This window comes from Sciurus carolinensis, chromosome 4 (assembly GCF_902686445.1).
Source record: "Sciurus carolinensis chromosome 4, mSciCar1.2, whole genome shotgun sequence".
In the NCBI taxonomy this organism is placed as follows: Eukaryota; Metazoa; Chordata; class Mammalia; order Rodentia; family Sciuridae; genus Sciurus; species Sciurus carolinensis.
Genome location: NC_062216.1, coordinates 17426154 through 17445530, shown reverse-complemented (window position 1 = coordinate 17445530; position 19377 = coordinate 17426154). Strand labels below are relative to the sequence as shown.

Below are 19377 nucleotides of genomic sequence, written 5' to 3'. Positions count from 1 at the left end.
TCTTTTAGCAGAACTAAACCTCTTCAAAGTGGGGGAGAGAAGAAAGCCAACCTGGGAGGTTAGTGGAAACAGAGAAAAAAGAGAAAAATAAAATAAAGAAAATGTTAGGAAAGAAATTTATCTTATCACATGTGATTTCTTTTGTTTGCAAGTAATTGCTCTCTGGGAGAATATTGCTGGGGGTATTTTAATGGTTATTTTCTGAAATTTTAATTGGGAGTTAATGGCCCTTCTAATTCCTATTAAAAATGAATTTAAATCTAGGTTTTAACGCAGCAGTGGTTCATACCTATGACTTGCCCACTGGTACTGGAAGGACAGGCAACAGATTTGTATTCTTTCCTCTGTCTACCCTTGGGGAGTATATAATGGTGGCATGCAGGGAATCCAGCTTCCCATTAGATCAGGCCATGTAATTCGATGTTGAGATTTATGTACATACACACACGCACACACACACACATGACTGTCCCTCAGTATCCGTGGGAGATGAGTTCCAGGATTCCACAAGTTACCAAAATCTGAGGAAGCTCAAGTCCCTTATATGAAAAGGTGCAGTATTTAATATAACCTACGTGCAGATGTTTTATACTTTAAAACATCTCTGGATTACTTATAATATCTAATGTTGCTGGATCCTAGGTCAGAAGCCTGACTGTCAGATGGGTGGGTCCCATGTCTAATCACTTGCCCCCAAAAAGAAACAGAAAAGTTAATGAATTCAGGAAAACATTATTTTAAAAATGCCAAAAAAAATCAGTAAAAGAACTTTACTCAACATGGCCATAACTGGAAGGCAAACTGAGTCCCAGTGTCTCAGCCCTGTCTTTGGAGTGCTGAATAGGAGCTTTAGGCTTATAGGAGGAACTGGGTTGGGAGGGGGTAGGGTGGGGAGCTCCGTATAATGAAACAGCCTTTGTTGTACTGGGGTCTGGCTGACCATACGCTGAGTTCTGGTTCTGGGAAGTGACTCTGAAGAAGTCCTTATCACTTGAGGGGGCAATTTCTACTTTTGGCTCAGAATGTTCATCAGACCTGCAGTCCTGGAAGGGGGCAATTCAGTTCTCATGAGGTGGCTGGGTCTGCTCAGGAGGCCAGCCTCATCCTGGGGTGACGTGCTGCCTTCTGCTTCCTGGAAGGTGTAGGACAAGGGCTGAGGACTTCCAGGTACCACTCCAGGTGTCCAAAACAGGCTGCTGCACATCTTGCCTCAGCCTTGAATGGGCAGGGAGTAGGTTAGGTAAACTCAGGGCTAATAAGCCTTGTATTACCAGCTTTTAGGTAACACTCCTTAAAGGATTAACAGATCTTCCATGCAGAGCTGAAGAGGGACTGGACCCAAAATTTAAGGTAATAAAGGAGACAGATTCAGAGTGAGGCAGGGACGCCCAGCTTTATCTTGCTTTTCCCTTACCATTGGGCATCTACACAGGCCTAAGTAAAGCTTCAGTGCTTTGCCAGGTGCTGTAATCCCAGCAGCTTAGGAAGGTGACACAGGAGGATCTTGAGTTCAAAACCAGCCTCAGTATCTTAGCAAGGCCCTCAGCAACTCTGTGAGACACCGCCTCTAAATAAAATATAAAAAAGAGCTGGGGATGTGGCTCAGTGGTTAAGTGCCCTTGGGTTCAATCCCAGGTACAAAAAGGAAGCGAAGCAGCTTCTCTAGCTCCCTGTTATACTAATAGGTCCATGCTATGTAAATAGTTGTGACACTGTATTGTTTAAGGAACAAATGACAAGGAATAAAATGTCTGTACCTGTTTATTACAGGCATGATGTTTTTTCTTTGGATAATTTGATCCTCTGTTGATTGAATCCAAGGCTGTGGAACCCATGGACATGGAGGGCACAACACACACACACACACACACACACACACATGCAGTCATAGATATATAAAATATTTTTGATGATATTATCAAATTAGTTGGCTCTAACTTGAAAACTGTTTTACAAACAACAGCAATCAGGAAGTGACCAGGACGGCCTCCAGCTCCGCCCAGGAGGACATCATCCGCTGGTTCAAGGAGGAGCAGCTGCCCTGCCGAGCAGGCTACCAGAAGACCTCAGACACCATCGCCCCCTGGTTCCACGGTGAGTGCAGGGCTGGCCTCTGATGGCGGTCGGAGCTGCGCAGATCCACCAGGCAGGCAGAAAGAATAAAAGCTTCCTCTCACGTGTGCGTCCCCAAATGAGCCTTTCACACGATTTCCACAAAGCAGCTTTTCAGAGGGTTCTCAGGGAGCTGCTTCCTCAGGCCTGTTTGGAAAGCAGTCTGCATTCAGGGTCATGTGCATGTCCTCCGGTATTCATCCCAGACACAGCGCCTGGGGCGGGTGGGGAGAGCAGGGCTTCCTGCTGACTCACAGGAGGGCACTTGGTTGTGATTCCAGCAAATGGCATCTGGCACCGTCCTCCCTGGTTCAGGGAATCAGCAACTGCTGCTGGCCTTGGTAGGATGGGGAGTCACAGGAGTGAGCAGGTGGAGGTCAGTCTCTGCCCAGCGCTCCCTTAACAAGTCCAGCAACCTTGAGCAAACTATTGTCTCTATCAGACCAACTTACTTGAGCCTCATTTTCCTCATCTTTTAAATGAAGGGATTGAACTGTGTGAGCTTTCATTTAAAAATTCTGCAGCTTTGTTTCTTTGTCTCTGGTGTAGTTAAGGAGGCAAGGTGGATTTGTTGGATCCTGAACAGGTATTAGCTAATAAATCATTTCTGTTTTTGACTTGAGAGATGTGAGTAATTGAAATACTACTGTCTACCCAGCTTGTGTGTACTTCATTGACCTCTAATTTCTTGGATTTTGAGACCAGGGTGTGGCTTCTCCAGCCCTTGGTTGGCTTCTATGAGGTCTGTGTTTGGGGCTAGGTGTGTAGATCAGAGACAAAACTCGCCCAGCAAGCACAAGGGCCTGGCTTGGATCCCCAGCACTGCCTAAAACAAAAACAAAAGACTGTGACCGAGTTGGCTAAATATTCAACAAAAGGTGCCTTCGTACAAAAGTGTTACAAGTTCTCCTACTTAGTGCGCCCGACTTAGTGAGCCTAGTTTGAATTATGTTTAAGGCATCTTCCTAAGTATGCGTGTAAGTAGCCCACAAAAAACAGCTGCCAAACACAGAGCATGGCAAAATCTTCTAAAAAGAACACATTATTTGTGACAGACTTTCTCCTGAAGGACTGATTTGCAGAATCAGTCTGGTGTCCCTTGAAAATATGTATTCTTCAGCCGTGGAACTGGTAATTGTCCATTGTAGGAGGCGTCTCCTCCTGCTCCCAGGGCTGGGTCACAAGCCTCCTTCCTTTCTGTTCTGCTTTGAAGATGTTATCAAAGCTGAGCAGAAAGAGCCCTGGCCAATTGCACAGGTGTTCACCATGGCTATCTCTGCTGTCCTGAGTCACTTTTTTTCCTTATAAGATAAGCACTGAGGAAATTGGCCACTTTATAGTTTCTGTGTCATTGGGTAAAAGATGTTGTCATCCCTAATTACATGGGTGGTGGTCTGTTAACAGCAGGGAAGAAAAAGCTGAAAACATTGGTCGATGTTATTAAAATTCTGGTACTTGAGCCACGGTGCTATTTGCAATCGTTGCTGAAAGCTGGCAAGACAGTTGGTCTAATAATTGAATTGAAGCTTCCGTTAATAAATGAGTTGCTTAAGTTTTACAGATAAGTATGCTGTTCTTAATTATTTATACACATATTTATCAGTTATCAGCAAAATAAATAATACAATAGCAAATACGCAGCCACATAATTAACATACATTCTTATCTTCAGGTTTTGGAAAACAACATTTCACGTTTCCAGGATAAAGAGGTGATGGGTCACCCTTTACATCTTGGAAATACCTTTGTTGATTCATCAGGAGCCCTGTTCTGAAATATTGGGGTAGAGGATCTGTGTTGGCTTACCATCTTCTTTGTCATTTACTTTGTGAGTTACTCTTCTCAAGACAGGTTTGGCTGACCTAAGGTTTGAATCCTTGGAAGTTCATACTTTCATCCTTCTCTCTTGATGGGGATGGGTGGGGGAGGGGAGGACAGGGAAACGGCCGCTGTGGCTGGTTGGAAGGTGGTCATGATGCCAGCTGAGAGGAGGAACCCAGGAGGCTGCGGAGGCTTAGGGAAAGGAGAAGAGGGAGGATAATGGACTAATGTGGGATATGTCGCGTTTGAAGTGAGTTTGGAGAACTCATGTGAAAATATCCATTTGGCAGTCGGGTGAATGGATCAGTGCTGGAGATAATAGATTGGCGTCACCAGCATGACATTGAAAACATGGGAAGGGATGTGATTTTCCAGGAGTGAGTTAGGAAGTGAGTTATAAGACGACCAAGGACAGCCCCTGAGGAGCCCCTGAGGAGGGCCCGCAGAGCTGCTCCAAGGACCACTATCAGGCACCCCAGAGCTTTTCGGCTCAGGCCTTCTTTCCTACTTGGGGTTCTGATGAGACAAAATAGCATCTGGCCTCCAAATATCCTGTGAAAGTGTGCTGGGCCCTCAGTGCAAGGCGGACTTGTCTCTGAACTCCTGTAGGATTTTGATGAAGATTCAAAGGCCAATAGATCCTGGAAGGCAGGTGCTGACCTCTGCTTCCTATGCATCTAGATATGTAGAGTCTCCTCACCTTTACTCCCCTCACAGCAAAAGTCTAAGCTTTCAAATGACATTCAGGATTTATACTTTGGGGAAGACAAATGACAACACATTTATCAAATAAACAAATTTTGCACACTATTCTATGGCGATTAAAGAAATAGAGCATAAGAATTAGAAGTGCTGGTGGGAGATATGGTAACACTGGGTTAAGGTAGCTTTCTTTAATCTGGATATATATGGGCAAGACTGGAGGTGAGGGAGCTGGTCATGGGGATTCTAGCACAATGCTTTTGCACCTACTGTAGACCCCATAAGTATTTGTTGAGTGAATGTTGAAACTTGGATTTCAAATGTAGGCAACGTGATTCCAGGGTCCATGAAATTAATGACCAGGCAATACCTTGTAAAAATGAATCCATTTTTAAGAAGCTTGGAGAAAAAACAAACATGGAAGGGAAAAAGACTTTAAGAACATTAAAGTACTAAAATCAATCATTTAGCAAAAAAGTGATAGTTCAGTATTTGTAAGAATCAAAATTTTTAAAAACAAGTAATATCACCCCCAAATTTAATGATCTCTAAAAACTAAAAAATATCTTCCATAAATATAGAAAAGCATTAAAAGTCACCTTTTATGGTAATACAATCCATGGTAGTGAAATGGAAAGTTTTTTTTTTTTTTCAAATAGCAAATAAGCAAAAATAAAGAGAGAAAAGAGGGAAAAGAAGATTAAATATGCCTCATGTGTTGATGAGAGTTCCATAGAACAAGCTCTTTTATATGTCGTGAGCTTCAAATTATCCCCTCATCTTAATGTTTGGCTCTAATTGTAGGAGTATATTCTGAAAATATAATTGGGTACACAGACAAAAATGTGTGTTCAATGACTTTCAACACTATCTTCTAATAGGAAATAAAAGTATAAAAATGGAAAAAAATTGTACATTCATAGAACCAATGGGTCTCAACTTTACTGGACTTTTGGTCCCAAGGGATGTGTATAAGAACCCTTAGTCCATTTTCTGTTGCTATGACAAAATAGCCAAGGCTGGGTAAATGATAATGAAAAGATGTTTATTTATTTAACTCAGTTCTGGAAGTTGAAGAACATGGTGACCACATCTGCTTAGCTTCTGGTGAGGGCCATGTGCTGCTCAACTTATGGCAGAGAAGAAGGAGGGGATTGGTTGCCTGTAGACGGGGCCAAGCACATGGAGAGGGGGGCCTTCCTTTGTAACAACCCACTCTTGCAAGAATCGTTCCAACACTGAGAACAAGAACTCACTCTGTCCAGTCCCAGGAGAGAGGCACCAATTCCCTTGGTGACTTAATCACCTCTGAAAGGCCCCACCTCCCAACACCACAGCTCTGTGGAATTCAGTCTGAACACGGGTTTTGGTGGAAGCAAAACCATATTCAAACCCTAGGATTCTACAGTTCATTTTCACGTTTTGTTAGTTTTCCTTAGTGCCAAAGCACGCTTGTAGTTTTCTCTTGGATTAATTTGGTGTGAGGACCCAGATGAAATCAGGCAGATTTGCCGGCTGTCTCTCGGTTATTCCTCATCTTCTAAAGGGTTGGGGTCCAGGGACCTGATTCCAAGTCAGGCCCTGGTTCATTCCCAGGAGGTTTTTCCATCTGTCCCCTGGGAAAGACCTTCCTGCCAATTTGTAGCTGCCCTTCCTACACTGTAACCAGAGTTATGAGTACGTAACCCTTCAACAATTGTGGCAGATGCCCCATGAAGGAATTTTACAGTTTGTATTTTTCTGAACTTTAAAATATTTTCAAATGTCATTAATCTTAATTAATTTGGAAATTTCATGCTCACAGTCATTGAGGAGGGTGACTTAAAATATCGCAGTGCCTGTCTAGAGGGCCTGGCCTTGCAAAGACCCTTCAGTGGGAGAGGTTCTGGACTCCACTCTCACGTGAGGAGCCAGGTCGCTGATGCCAGTTTCGCTGCAGCCCTCTCCGTCAGCCTCCTCACTGGCCTCCGTCTTTGCACCCCTTTCCCAACCTCTACATACTCAGATTGCTGTGAGGAGAAGACCCAGATTCCTTCTGAGGGCCCTCAGGTGCCTACCCGATCTGCCCCATCACGTGCTCCGGACTCAGTCAAACCACTTCCCAGGCTTCGTTCACTGCTCTCTCTCTGCCACACGCCTCCTGTCTGTCCCTCAGACGCTCCACTCTTGTCCCGACCTTAGGGCTTTGACTGTTGCTCTTCCTGAAGATTCTCCCACAGCTGACTCCTTAAGGGATTGACGTGACTGTGGAAGCTCGGCAAGTCCCAAATCTAATGAGGTAGCCGCAGGCTGGAGATTCAGAGAAGAATGGCAGTTTGGAAGGGAAGGTGGTCTGCTGGCAGACCTCCTTCTTGCCCAGCCTTCGTGCTGCTGAAGCTTCAGATAGCTAGGCGAGGCCTGCCCACATGGTGCATGCAGAGTGGCCAACCTGCTTCACTAACATCCACCCATCTAATTACGAATCTCATGCAAAGCGGGGGGAAGACCCATCTTCACCGAAATATCCAGAGTAGTTTTCTGACTAAATATCTGGGCACCAGGGTCCAGCCATATTGACTCACGCTATGGTTTAAAGATGAGGTGTCCCCTAAAATTTATGTGTCAGGCAATGCAAGGATGGTTAGATTGTGAGAGTTGTAACCTAATCACTGGATTCATCTGCTGATGGATTAGTAACTGCAGGCTGGTAGGGTGTGGCTGGAGGACGTGAGTCGCTGGGGGCATGACTTTGGCGTTGATATTTTGTCCCTGGTGAGCAGAGCTTTCTCTCTGTCTGCTTCCTGGTTGCCATGTCCTGAGCTGCTTTCCTCTGTCATGCGCCTCCGCCATGATGTTCTGCCTCACCTTGAGCCCAGAGCTATGGAGTTGGCCGGCTGAAACTGTGAGCTAAAATAAGATTCTCCTCCTTTATGTTGTTCTTGTCAGGTCTTTCAGTCACAGTGACACAAAATTGGCTAAAACAACACATAGTTAATCACTACAGCAACCTTCTTGATAAGATTTTCTTGACCTGCCAGCAGTAGACCACATTCATATTAAGAATCAGGTTAGATTAAGATTCTCAGAGTGCAATCAGGTAAAGAATCCTCCAACCCACAAGCATGATAAAGATTGCACAAATTTCGTTTTCTTCTTCCTTTCCTCATTTAAAAACTGATGTTTCTTATGAAATACTTTAAACACAGTACAGAGAAAAACATAAAGAACTCCAATGATATAACACATGTTAGATCTGCTCTCCAGATGAAATGAATGACGACAGTCACATTTACTTCATCTCTTTTTAAAAATAAATAAATCTTACAGATAGAATTTAGGGCTCTTTTCTACTCTGTTTTTTATTCCATTTCCTTCTGTTCTCTCCTGCCAAGGTAAATGTCTCTTCTAAAGTGGTACTTTCCATTCATATCTTTTACTACAAACATCTTTGTTTCTATGAAATGTGCAGTATTGTGTTTAACATTTACATGGTATCATCTTGCACATATTTTCTATCAACATTGTATTCTCTGGACTTGGCTTTGTTCATAAATGTAGACTGCTCATTCCTTTTTCCCATTGTGTGGTGTTTTATTATATATATTGTATACATACAGGTATCATTGCTTTTTCCTGCCTTTTCCTATTTGGTATAGTTTCTTTTTGCTGTTACAGAAATGAGGTAGTGCACTCTCCTGCAGTCTCATGTCTGAAATGCTCTGAAGCTTCAACTGATGTGTTGCTCAAAAAGTTTTAGATTTTGGAGCATTTCAGATTTCAGATTTTCAGAAATCTGGTGAAGTCTATGCAAATATTCCAAAATTCAAAAAAATTACAAAATCTGAAAACATTTCTGGTCCCAAGCATTTCAGAAAAGGGATGTTCCACCTCTACTAAATATTGCCAAGTGCCCTCCAAAGTGATTCTGCCCAAACATGGGCTCCTGCAGCTTCTACTTTCCTACCTGCTTTCTAATCCTGGGTACTGCCAGACTTTATTTTCCATCCATCTTATGGGTGCTCAGTGGATTCCTTTTATTTGAATTTTCATTGATCAGTAGTAAGGTTGAGCCTCTCATGTATTTTCTGATCAGCTGGGTATCTTTAATAATTATGTCTACTGATCTTTCAGCCATTTTCCCAGTGAGTTGGTTTTTTATACTGATTCATAACATTGTATACATTCTGGATACAAATTCTTCATCAATTATGTGGGTTGCACCTATCTTCTTCTGGTCTGTGGTTAGTCTGAGACGGTGTAACTTTCTGGCACATTTTGAAGCACAGAAGTTCTTCATTTCAATGAGATAGAGGTTAGTTCTTTTTTCCTTTGTGATTTTTGCTTGTTGTATCATGCATGACCCACTTGTAATTGATTTTTTGCATACATAAGGTATAGAGATATTTTTATTCATTGTGTTAAAGTGTGCTTTATGTAGAATTTGCCACCTTAATTTTTTTTTTTTTTTTTTTGGTACTGGGGATTGAACCCAGGGCCTTGTGCTTGCAACTGTGCTATCTACCCTGCCCTTGCCACCTTAACATTTTTAAGTGTAAAGTTCAGTTATAGTGTTGTTTTTTTTTCAAAAGTCCATTTTATGGGCTGCCTCTCTGGCAACCTTCAGTTTGAGGTGTAAACTTAAGGTCTTCTTGGGTCTTTTCTGAACCTGTGCCTTTCTTTGGGCTCACGTGATTGTTTTTTGATTTTTGCAATATTTACGGTTGTTTTTAACATCCCAGTCTTTTATATCTAGTTCCCAGAAGGGAAGAAAGAGAAAAATGAATGGGGGTGGGGGTGAATTTTAAAATTTCATAATTAGGCCACTAAGGTTTGAGTTGTTTTCTTATGTATATGAGGGTAACCAGAGTATAGGTCATGGGTTGTTTTTATCACGCAAATCAGCTAATAGCCGTGAAGTGCTCTGAACACAGCCTGGCATGTAGTGTTTCTGTGATGGCTTCTCAGAACTGAGCAGCTTAGAATGGGCTCACCCTCCTGTCCTCCTTGTCTGGCCCTTCACTATAATCCTAACCCTGCCACAGAATGTCATTGTGGTAGTAGGGATCGAACCCAGGGATGCTCTACCACTGAGCTACATCTCTAGCCCTTTCTATTTTATTTTTGAGACAAGGTCTCAGCTAACTTGTTGAGGCTGGCCTCAAACTTGCAATCCTCCTGCATCAGCCTCCTGAGTTGCTGGGATTACAGGCATGTGTCACTGTGTCTGGCTCCACAGAATATAATCTTGAGTAATAGTGTCATATACAAGGAATAAGTAGTGCTTCAATAAAACATCTTAACTACTGTAAAAACTGTGGCCTGTGCTATGTTCACAAGTATTTTTTTAGGTTCTGTCCTTAAAAAGGCAGGAGGTCACCTCAGAAGGCAATAGTAATTTGGAAGGACAACCAATTATAGAGCAGAGAGTGGAGCTGTTTGGGACTTTAGCAGGACCTGTAGGTAACCGTGGAGCTTGGGGTACAGGGAGGTGTCTCTGAGACCTGGGGTCGCTGAAGAAATGTCTTCTGCTTTCTTCCATATTTATCCCTTCTCCTCCTATTGTCTTGAACCCCAGTTTTCAGTTCAGGACTGTCTTGACCCTCATGTACAATCCTTGTTTTTATTAATTTCACTTTTGCATCTGGTGATCATATTACGTCAACGAGTCTTGAAGACAGACCTAGTAGTCTATGATATCTTGAAGTAATTGATAAATGTCAGAAAGTCCCATGGCTAATGTTAATGTCCTGCTGACTGACAGCTGTCCTACCCAATCCAGTTCCTGATTGTAAGTCTCTAAGGTGTGTAGGAATATAGTTAATTATACCTACTAACATGCTTTGAAGTCTCCTAGAGAAAGGGTCAAAGAATAAATAAAATTGAAGTTTGAAGGTCTGTCCAGAAACCCACACATTAACATCTTTACTGTCTATCAACACTACCCTGCTCTTCCTAAATGGACAGCCATGTATGAGAGCTTAGAAATTGGCAGGGACCAGGGTGAAAGGTGGGTGGAAAGAGAAATAAAAGTGTAATAGGTTTCCAGTTTGGAATCTTCCAGTTGTTTCTGTTGTCAGAGAATTCACATATTTGCTTTGTGCACCGTGACTGATCCCTCTTCCCCTGAAGTATAATTAACACTTTCTTATTCAAATATGGTTCCAGCTAGACTGTTGATGAAATGGCTCCATCTTTATTTGCTTCTTACAGATGGCTTTTGCTGTCACGGGCTATCATCGAGCCTGCCTTCTAATGCTTTAGTCTTCATACTTTATATTTTAGGCGACTTACAAAGCAAATCCCTTTAGCTTCAGTGGGATACGCACCAGAGTTCATACTGCAGTTCTTCTAATTGCTTTCATTCCTGACACCTCCTGCTGTCTCAGTCTCCTTGGGAGGCACATCCTCTCCATCTCAATGGAGGCAGCCGTCCTCTAGAATCTACGTTCCTAGAGACCACTACCGAGGTGGGGGCATGGGCACCAGGTCCACCCCGGCCTGAGCATACATAACTGAACAGGTCACATTCAGAGAGGCCCGGAGATGCTTACCGCAGCACCTTTCACGCTAATACCTTAGTGAGACTGTCAATCAATGCCCATCAGTGATCCTTCTGTCAATTATCTTGCTGTGGAGTAGAGATTTTTAATCACGGGGCCATCAAAATTCTGCCCACCTCTCACGAAGGGGTTTTCAAGCAGCTGTCTTCACCAAGCACAGATTACTGATTTATGTGTCTTCTCGATCTATTCCCAAGCTGCAGACGATGGTGTACGTCCAGCCTCATTTACATACGGGATGCACACATTACAGGGAGCAGTTAGGCTGCGGTCAGCAGCAAGAATATGCTACCACCTGTGGTGGCAGGGAAGGGCAGCTGGAAGCACAGTCCCTGGTGGTCACTTGCGAGGGACCCAGCAGGGCTCCTTTTAACATGAAATCTCCTTTACATTAATGGCTCCAAAGCACTGGTCTGAATCGTTCTCTCTAGTTCTCCTCTGAGACTGCCTAGCATTTTTCAGATTGCTGAAGTAATTGGGGAAGATGAAACAGAAAGAGGCTAAAGCTGCACACATTTATTCTGAGAAGAGCGAACTTTTCTGCAGAAAATACCACGTATGGCTGTTTTTTTCTGGAAGACTCAGACTTGTCTGATAAATGACTCAGGACAGCAGACATCTCACAAAAATGGCTACTGGTTTCCTATGAATGTTGACAATAGTCCGAAAACTCTAATGCCCTCTCTTACTCGACTTTTTGCAAATGATTTGCTCACATCCTCCTTTCTGGTCCTGCCAGCCTCAGGGTACCAGGGGCTGTGCCTGGGTGTGCCACACGGCTCCTTACAAAGGCCCAGGGGTCAGTCTTGCACTTACAGGGACTTCCGTGGTGCTGCAGGAGTCCTGAGGTTACTTACAGGTACTTCAGGCGGGGGCTTGTGAAGTGGGTATGTTAGAGGTCAACAGAGCCTCTAACTTACAATTGTGGGTGCTACTTAAAATTTTGTAAGGAAAGGGGGGTTCTACTGTTTACGGAAGTTTTTCGGAAGTCATGCTTCTGCTGTCAGACTTTTCTTGGTCAACAGCGCTTTCTGGATGCCTTCTCCACAGTCAGACGAGGCTGGACACTTTTCCTTTATGCCCAAAGAAGGGAGGCAGCAAAGGGTATAAGTGGTGGTTGGAGTTCCGAGCCAGCTAGCTGTGTGGCCTGGGACAAGTCAGAGGACTTCTGTCCTTGTCTCTGGTTTGCCTGATGTGGATCAAGACTGAAGGTGAATGAGTATGAGAATGGATCACTCAGCACTGAGACTCTGTGGTGGAGAGTCATTCCCAGCATGAGCGTCAGCCATTAGGTAGTGAAGTGAGAACAATCGATGCAGGGCGTCCTCCTCCCTTTTGAGAAATATCTTAAGTCCTCTTCCGGAGGCGACCAAGGCCTCGGACCTCCAGGGTGAGAACTTGTTCTCGTGGTTCATGTCCCTCTAGATAGGTCCTCAGGCAGATCCTGGGGCCTCTCCAGAAATACTGCCCTTAAATGCAGAAGGGGCTAAAGAAAGCAAGGAGTAGAAAGCGCCAGCGTGTGGAGACAGAGCTCCCCAGGGCACCCTGTGCACTCTGAGTCCGGCAGGCTGCCACTGGGAAGCCAGGTCTTCTAGAAGCCTTTTCTTCCTTTATTCACCCCCTTCTCCAGGCAGGATGCAGTGTGGGACTTTGAGGTCCTGTAGCAGCAGGGTCATGCCCCTTTGTGAACGTGGTCTTCTGCGCCTTCTCTTGCCGTATTCCAGGGGCTGCCCAAGAGGCCGGGGAAGCAGGACACACCGTGGAAAGAAGCAGAGATGCCAGGGCAAGTGGGGAGGGGCGGTCCTCAGGCCCTGGCAGCTTGTCAGGAGCCACGAGGTGCCACAGCCTGCAGTCCCTGGGTCCTCAGAACCTGAAACCTGAGCTCAGAAGAGCAGGAGAGGGCACTGGGGCATCATGCCACGCCCAGCCAGACCACACGGAAATACCACTGAAAAGTGCAGTTGCCAGGGAGAAATGAACAGCTCTCTGTGTGTTTGCATATTTTGCCCATTCCAGAGAAATGTCATGGCCCAGCAGCTTAAAAACAAAAACACGACCGTGGGAAAGAAGGACCTGCAGCGACCGCTAGCTCATCCTGTAACCTCGGGCACCTACCTTTCTACGTTCGTTTGCTTATCTGTGATGTGGGGATGATGACAATATCAGCTTTGCTGAGTGACACCAAGAAGTGACACAGTTCTCTGTGACACAGGCTGGAGAGTTTTCTGAGGATGATAACTGCATCTCGTTGTGGGGTTGCCGTGAGGAGTAAATGAGGCAGTGCATATTTTGAGTTATCATTTGGTGATCTGTCATTTGATCTTTAAATACATATTTTCCAGGTGCAGGAAGTACATTTTACAGACAGACGCCTGGTGGCACTTCAGAGAAAGGTGACATGTGTCCCTTGATCCCATGTTAGCGATTCTCAGACTAGAGACTGTGGCTGCATAGAAATGTCCTAGAGAAGGAAGCTTCTGATTGGATTGTAAGAGAAGCATGTATTAGAGTATTTGGGGGACATCTTCCAACTGGTAGGGGCAAGGGTGTTATTATGGTTCGGACGTGAGGTGTCCCCCTAAAGCTCACGTGTGAGACAATGCAAGAAGGGTCAGAGGAGAAGTGACTGGGTTGTGAGAATCTTGACCCAATCAGTGATTTAATTCCTTGGTAGGGATTAACTGAGTGGTACCTGAAGTGGTGGGGTGTGGCTGGAGGGGGTGGGGATTAGGGTGCGGCTTTGGGTGCATATTTGTATCTGGCAAGTGGAGTCTTACTCTCTGCTTTCTGACCATGATGGGAACCTCTTCCTCTGCCACACTGTCCTGCCACCATGTTCAGCCTCACCTTGCCCCAAGGAATGGAGCCGGCCTTCTATGAACTAAGACCTCTGAAACCCTGAGATCTCAAATCAGCTCTTCCTCCTCTGCAGGTCATTCTGGTTGGGTCCTTTTAGTCACAGCAGTCAAAAAGCTGACTCAAACAGGTGTTAAAGGAAATAAATGTGGTAATTGCCCTTTGGGACTCACAGGCAAGTGGGACAGGGCAAGACCGTCATGGCAGAATGTACAGGGAGTCCAAGGACAGGGCTGACATCATCCAGGTGAGTGCTCAGGTGGAGGCAGGAGCCAGGTGCATGGCAGGCCGAGGGGAAACTGAGTCTTACTGCTCAGAGAGGAATCCAGGTACTTCATGCTTTCGGGCTGGATCTTGGAGAACCAGCAGGTTTCTGGGAGGACCTGTCGAGAAGGGCGTCCCACTGATGGGTAGCAGTTGCTGCCCCTTGGATTTCCAACCGGGGGTTTCTGAGGTACTTCAAGTCTCTTGGGGTCATAGGTAAAAATTAGTTCTCCTCGGCCTGTCCTGGACAAAACCATTACTCCAGAGAGGTCTAGAGTTGCACGGTTTAGTGCAGGAGCTACTGACCACATGTTTTTCCTATCAACATTAATTAAAAACAAATCAGATTAAGAGTTGAGTCCCTTGGTCCCTCTAGCCCTCTTTCAGGTGCTTAGTAGCCACCTGTGGCTACTGGTTACTATGTGACCATCACAGGTGTTTCTGTTGAATGGTGCTGTTCTAGGGTGAGCCCTTGTGTCATGCAGAAAGAAGGGAACAGGACTTTTCTCTCTACTCACCTTGACTGTAGCTGTTAGCACCTCTGTGCTGGGGTTCAGACCCCCAGGACCTGTGGCTCCAAGTCCTTCAGGATTGGGTGCTGTACCTGAGACCATGTGCGGGGACCCCTGCCACAGCTCCACCTCACTCTGCCTGGATTCAGCTCTAAAGTAGATAGTAAAAAATCTGGCTCATCAGGTCGATGAAATAAAAAAAAATAAAAAATAAACAATAAAAAATAAAAATATAATTAAAAAAAAAAACCTCTCATTCACCCTTTTTCTTTGGCACAGAAATTCCCCTGTGACCTCTGGTGGGTTTGGGTCTTGGGACATGTGTGAAGAGCTGCTTGGAGGAGGCAGTGGGATAGCTATGGCCCCGAGCATGCAGGATGAATCCCGCTGCTTCCGAATTCATAGTCACACGGGGGGCAAATCAGCAATGATGAATACCGACTGTGGGGCTGGCCTGCATCCCCAGCAATTAAGACCCGATGTCGGGTTGGCACCACACTCCAGAACTCCCTACCTGCTCAGGCATGCATGTCAGCCACTGCAGGCCACTGCCCCTGCTGTCCTTCAGGACAGATTATCCGTCATCTTGTGTCTTCAGATGTGCCAAGAGAATGTGCTCCTTAGTAACAATCCTCTTATGAAGCAGGAGGAACCGAGAGAAACCCCTGCTTGCGTTATTCAAAGCGTGGTCCCTGCGGCACTCACCTTTGAGCTGGCCCTCTCTCCTGTGGTGGTCAGGAGAGGGTCAGAGGGGTCTGACCTAGGATTTGCCACCAGATCATTTTATTGTGTTCTGGAGTCTTGGGAGGTTAGATAGTGCCAAGATAGTGTGTAATGGGAATAATTACTGAGATTAGGAGGCTTACAGGCAGTTTGATTTACAGTTACCATGTGGCCTGATTTTAGGAGGAATTTGACCTCAGCCCAGGCATGGTTATAATTTTCCAAAATAGGTTTTGTTGTAGGAGTCCAAATCCGTCTGGATGACATCCAGATGTTATGAATTATGACATCTGCCCCATCTGTTGAAGGAACTTGGACTCTCAGAGTTAGCTTGTCAGCACGTCAGGAGGAGAGAGATCTTTTTCAGGATGCCACTTCCCTTCTACCCATGGTTTACCAGGTCCTCCATCTGAAGGGAGTTTTTTAATGTGAGAAACGTCCCTGCTCTCTCATCTCATGTGGTGTCTTCAAACACGTGTCACATGCAGCCCCTGTGTAGGCTGGTCACCTGTCCCCTTGCCTTAATTTATGGTTGTCATTTGTAACTTATCAGTGGAACCAGCTGTTTAGAGAGGTGACCAACAAGAGCAGCAGCTGTGGATGCTGGGACTCAGCTGTCATTCAATCCCCTGAGATGGTGAGCTTCAGAACCAGGAGGCTCACTTGGTGTCAGTGGGGCTGATAGTTCCCAGTGGATCACGGCTCATCAGGGAAAGGATGAGCAGGCAGCTGGGTAGAATTTATGGGATGGATGGGCATCGTGCATCGGTGGCCCTGCTGGGAGTCAGTGCAGTAAAGCTTGGCCTTTAGAAGAGAAGCCAAGGGCCTTCCTTTTCAGGGCCATTTCCTGTTCTTTTCCGAACTTTCATGCTGGTTCTGCCTCGAGGACCTTGACCTGTGTCCTCCGCAATGGCGCACAGGAGAAGAGCAGGTGGGAGAAGGGCTGGTGGGTGGTCTTGGCTGGGGGAGCAGGCAACTCCTGCACCTCTCATTAAAGGTCAGTTTGCAGAAAGGAGAGCAGAAGTGGATGATTAGGATTCATTTCTTAATCAACTCTACTAACAATCAGAAGGGCCACGATAACACATTGCTTTTCCATGAGGAGGGTTTTATTTAGTTCCCTAATAATAAGGGACTGAGTGTCCACAGGAAGCTGAGTGTGGAACAGGAGAAGCCAAGAGCTTGTCTCCAAATCGAGAAAGGACACCAGGGGAACGCTGCTCCTCCCTCTGAATGACAAATGACGACTGAGTAACTCAGGCAGCTGACCTGCTGGTGCTGCTTCTGTATGTTCTGCACAGATACAATGTTATCTGTTCACCGGAAGAACTACAATAGGAATAAGAACTTTGGGACATGACTCAAACCTCATGAGTTTGTACTAACTGGGGAAAAGATGGGGAAAGGAGAGAGAGGAAATTCATTACATTTAAACTATGTTTTTCTCTATAAAACTTCATATATGTACATATACACATATATCCATATATACACACATATGTACAGATATACACATACATATATACACATACCTGTATACATACATACACCTATATAGAAAAACTTATCCTTTGGATATATGCAAAACATAAACATATATATGTATATATATATACACACACACATATATATAGACATAAATAAGCAAGGCTTCTTCCTTTAAATGCCAATGGATATGTACATTTAGGAGTGGTGACAATTGGAAGCACTTGCAGACCTGGGCCATCCTGGTTGTGTCTCTAACTTGCTGACCCTCCTAGACCAGGTGGTCTCAACCGCAGCACTACTGACACCTTGGGCTGGATCATTCTTTCTAGTGTGTGGCCATCCTGTGCATTATGAGCTGTTTAGCAGCACCCCTGCCTCTACCCACTGAATGCCTTGTAGAACCCCCACCTGTCACAACCAAAAATGTCTCTCAGAAGTTGCCAGACGTCGCTGTTGTTGAGAACCACTGTTTTAGACCTAGTCAGACCTGATCACTCCCCAGTGATTACTGAGTCTGATCACTGAGTCCTCGTCAGGTTGTGGTGGCCCTAGGAGGGATCTTTAAGTCCCCTCCAGATCTGACACTCCCAGCATCAGGACGTCCTCACAGGCTGCTATAAGTGGGTTTATAAAAGGAAATGTGCTCTTCCTAAAGTCAAAGATCACTCTCATTTATACCAACCATGTGCCTTATGATCTGTCCCTGTCTAGCCACCAAATCCTGTATTCCTAAGATGCCCAAAATACACATAAAATGGTTCTGATTTTTTTCCACCAATCTTTATCCACACAGCTGGGTTAATAGAGGAAAGTCTGGGAAATAATTTAACTGACATACGCTTCTCTTCCCTCCCCCAGGAATTCTCACGCTAAAGAAGGCAAATGAACTCCTGAGCACGGGCGTGCCCGGCAGCTTTCTGATCCGAGTCAGCGAGAAGATGAAAGGCTACGCCCTGTCCTACCTGTCCGAGGAGGGCTGCAAACACTTCCTGATCGATGCCTCTGCCGATGCCTACAGCTTCCTGGGTGTGGACCAGCTGCAGCATGCCACCCTGGCAGATTTGGTGGAATATCACAAGGTGAAGCGATTCCTAGACTTCATTTGCTTTGTGACTTATGGTCCTGCAGCAGCCCTAACAAAGCAAGGCTATTACCAAGAAAAAAAGACTGAGGCAAGAAATGGGGGATTAGTCTTTGATATTTCTCATTCTTAATTGCATTTCCTTTATCATGGAACTGAGGTCCTCCTCAGATACTCAGGGAGACCCCACTGGGCAGAGAATACAAGAGACGCTAGAGAATTGTGCACACATCGATCCTATCTGAAGAGTCTTAAGTCAGAATTCAAACCCCAGAGGGGAACAGTGTGCAGATGAAAAAAATCTCTTTTAAGATCATCATAAACCAATGAAGTGTTTAAAAATCAAGGGCAGAGGGGTGATGTCCCCTGAGGAGGTAGGAAGGGCATGTACCTCCCAGCCCAGTTTGACTCTGTGCCTTTTGATTGACAGGAGGAGCCCATAACTTCCCTGGGGAAAGAACTCCTACTCTACCCCTGTGGGCAGCAGGAACAGCCACCTGACTACCTGGAGCTCTTTGAATGAAGGTCTCCATCTGGGTCATCCTATAGCCTCCAGCTAGGCTTTCCTGAACAGACACACTGAAACACATTTGTGTGTGAAGCCAAATGCACACCGCAGAAGAGCCAATACTGATCAATGGAAGGTGTCTCCAGAGTCCTTGTTGAAATCTATCTTTGCACAAATGCTGAAGTTTAACATCAAGGGAAAAATTATCTCTGCCTCATCTGCACTCTAGAAGGAAAAGGAGAAGAGTTAATACCTACAGTGACATACCATGAAGGATCCCATGTCACTGATGTCTATCAGATACAATGAACAAAGAAGAAATGGAAACCTTTTAGGGATGGAGGTGCACTCAAAAAGCCGTAGCTCATATGAAGTATTTTGTGATATCTATGTTCTCCTTTGTATAATCTCTAAAGGTCTCAGGGTCTTGTTTAAATGAAGTTCCACCATGGCTTTGGAATGCTAGTTAAAAAAAAAAAAAGTCTTCACTGATGGCTGGGACAATAGTCCTTACATGTTGGAGACTGTAAGACAGAAAAACAGGAATCATGTGTGTAAACTGAATGGGAAATTTTAAAATGTAAGATGAGAGGTATAATAGCATGTGTAGAAGTACATATGGATTATGGGAAAGCGACCAGACATTTGTGAGCTTGTTTTCTTAATTTGGAGATGAGGGACAGCACTTGCTCTGCCTGCTTTGGCTCTGAAAGTACACTAGAAAGAATGAAGCACAGACGCATCTAAGTTGTCATCTTATTAGTGGTACAC

At 44.9% G+C, this 19377-nt stretch overlaps 1 protein-coding gene across 5 annotated transcripts in view; it reads left to right on the top strand.

Moving 5' to 3' along the window:
• Sh2d4a (SH2 domain containing 4A) overlaps positions 1–19121 on the top strand; it is a 61256-nt gene extending 42135 nt beyond the window's left edge. For all 5 annotated transcript variants that reach the window (XM_047551663.1, XM_047551664.1, XM_047551660.1 and 2 more), the window contains 3 exons: positions 1964–2094; positions 17876–18096; positions 18529–19121. In XM_047551663.1, the coding sequence (XP_047407619.1) occupies positions 1964–2094; positions 17876–18096; positions 18529–18621 (445 nt within the window). In that variant the 3' untranslated portion in view covers positions 18622–19121. The remainder of the gene's footprint in view (positions 1–1963; positions 2095–17875; positions 18097–18528) is intronic.
• Positions 19122–19377: the final 256 nt, after the last annotated feature.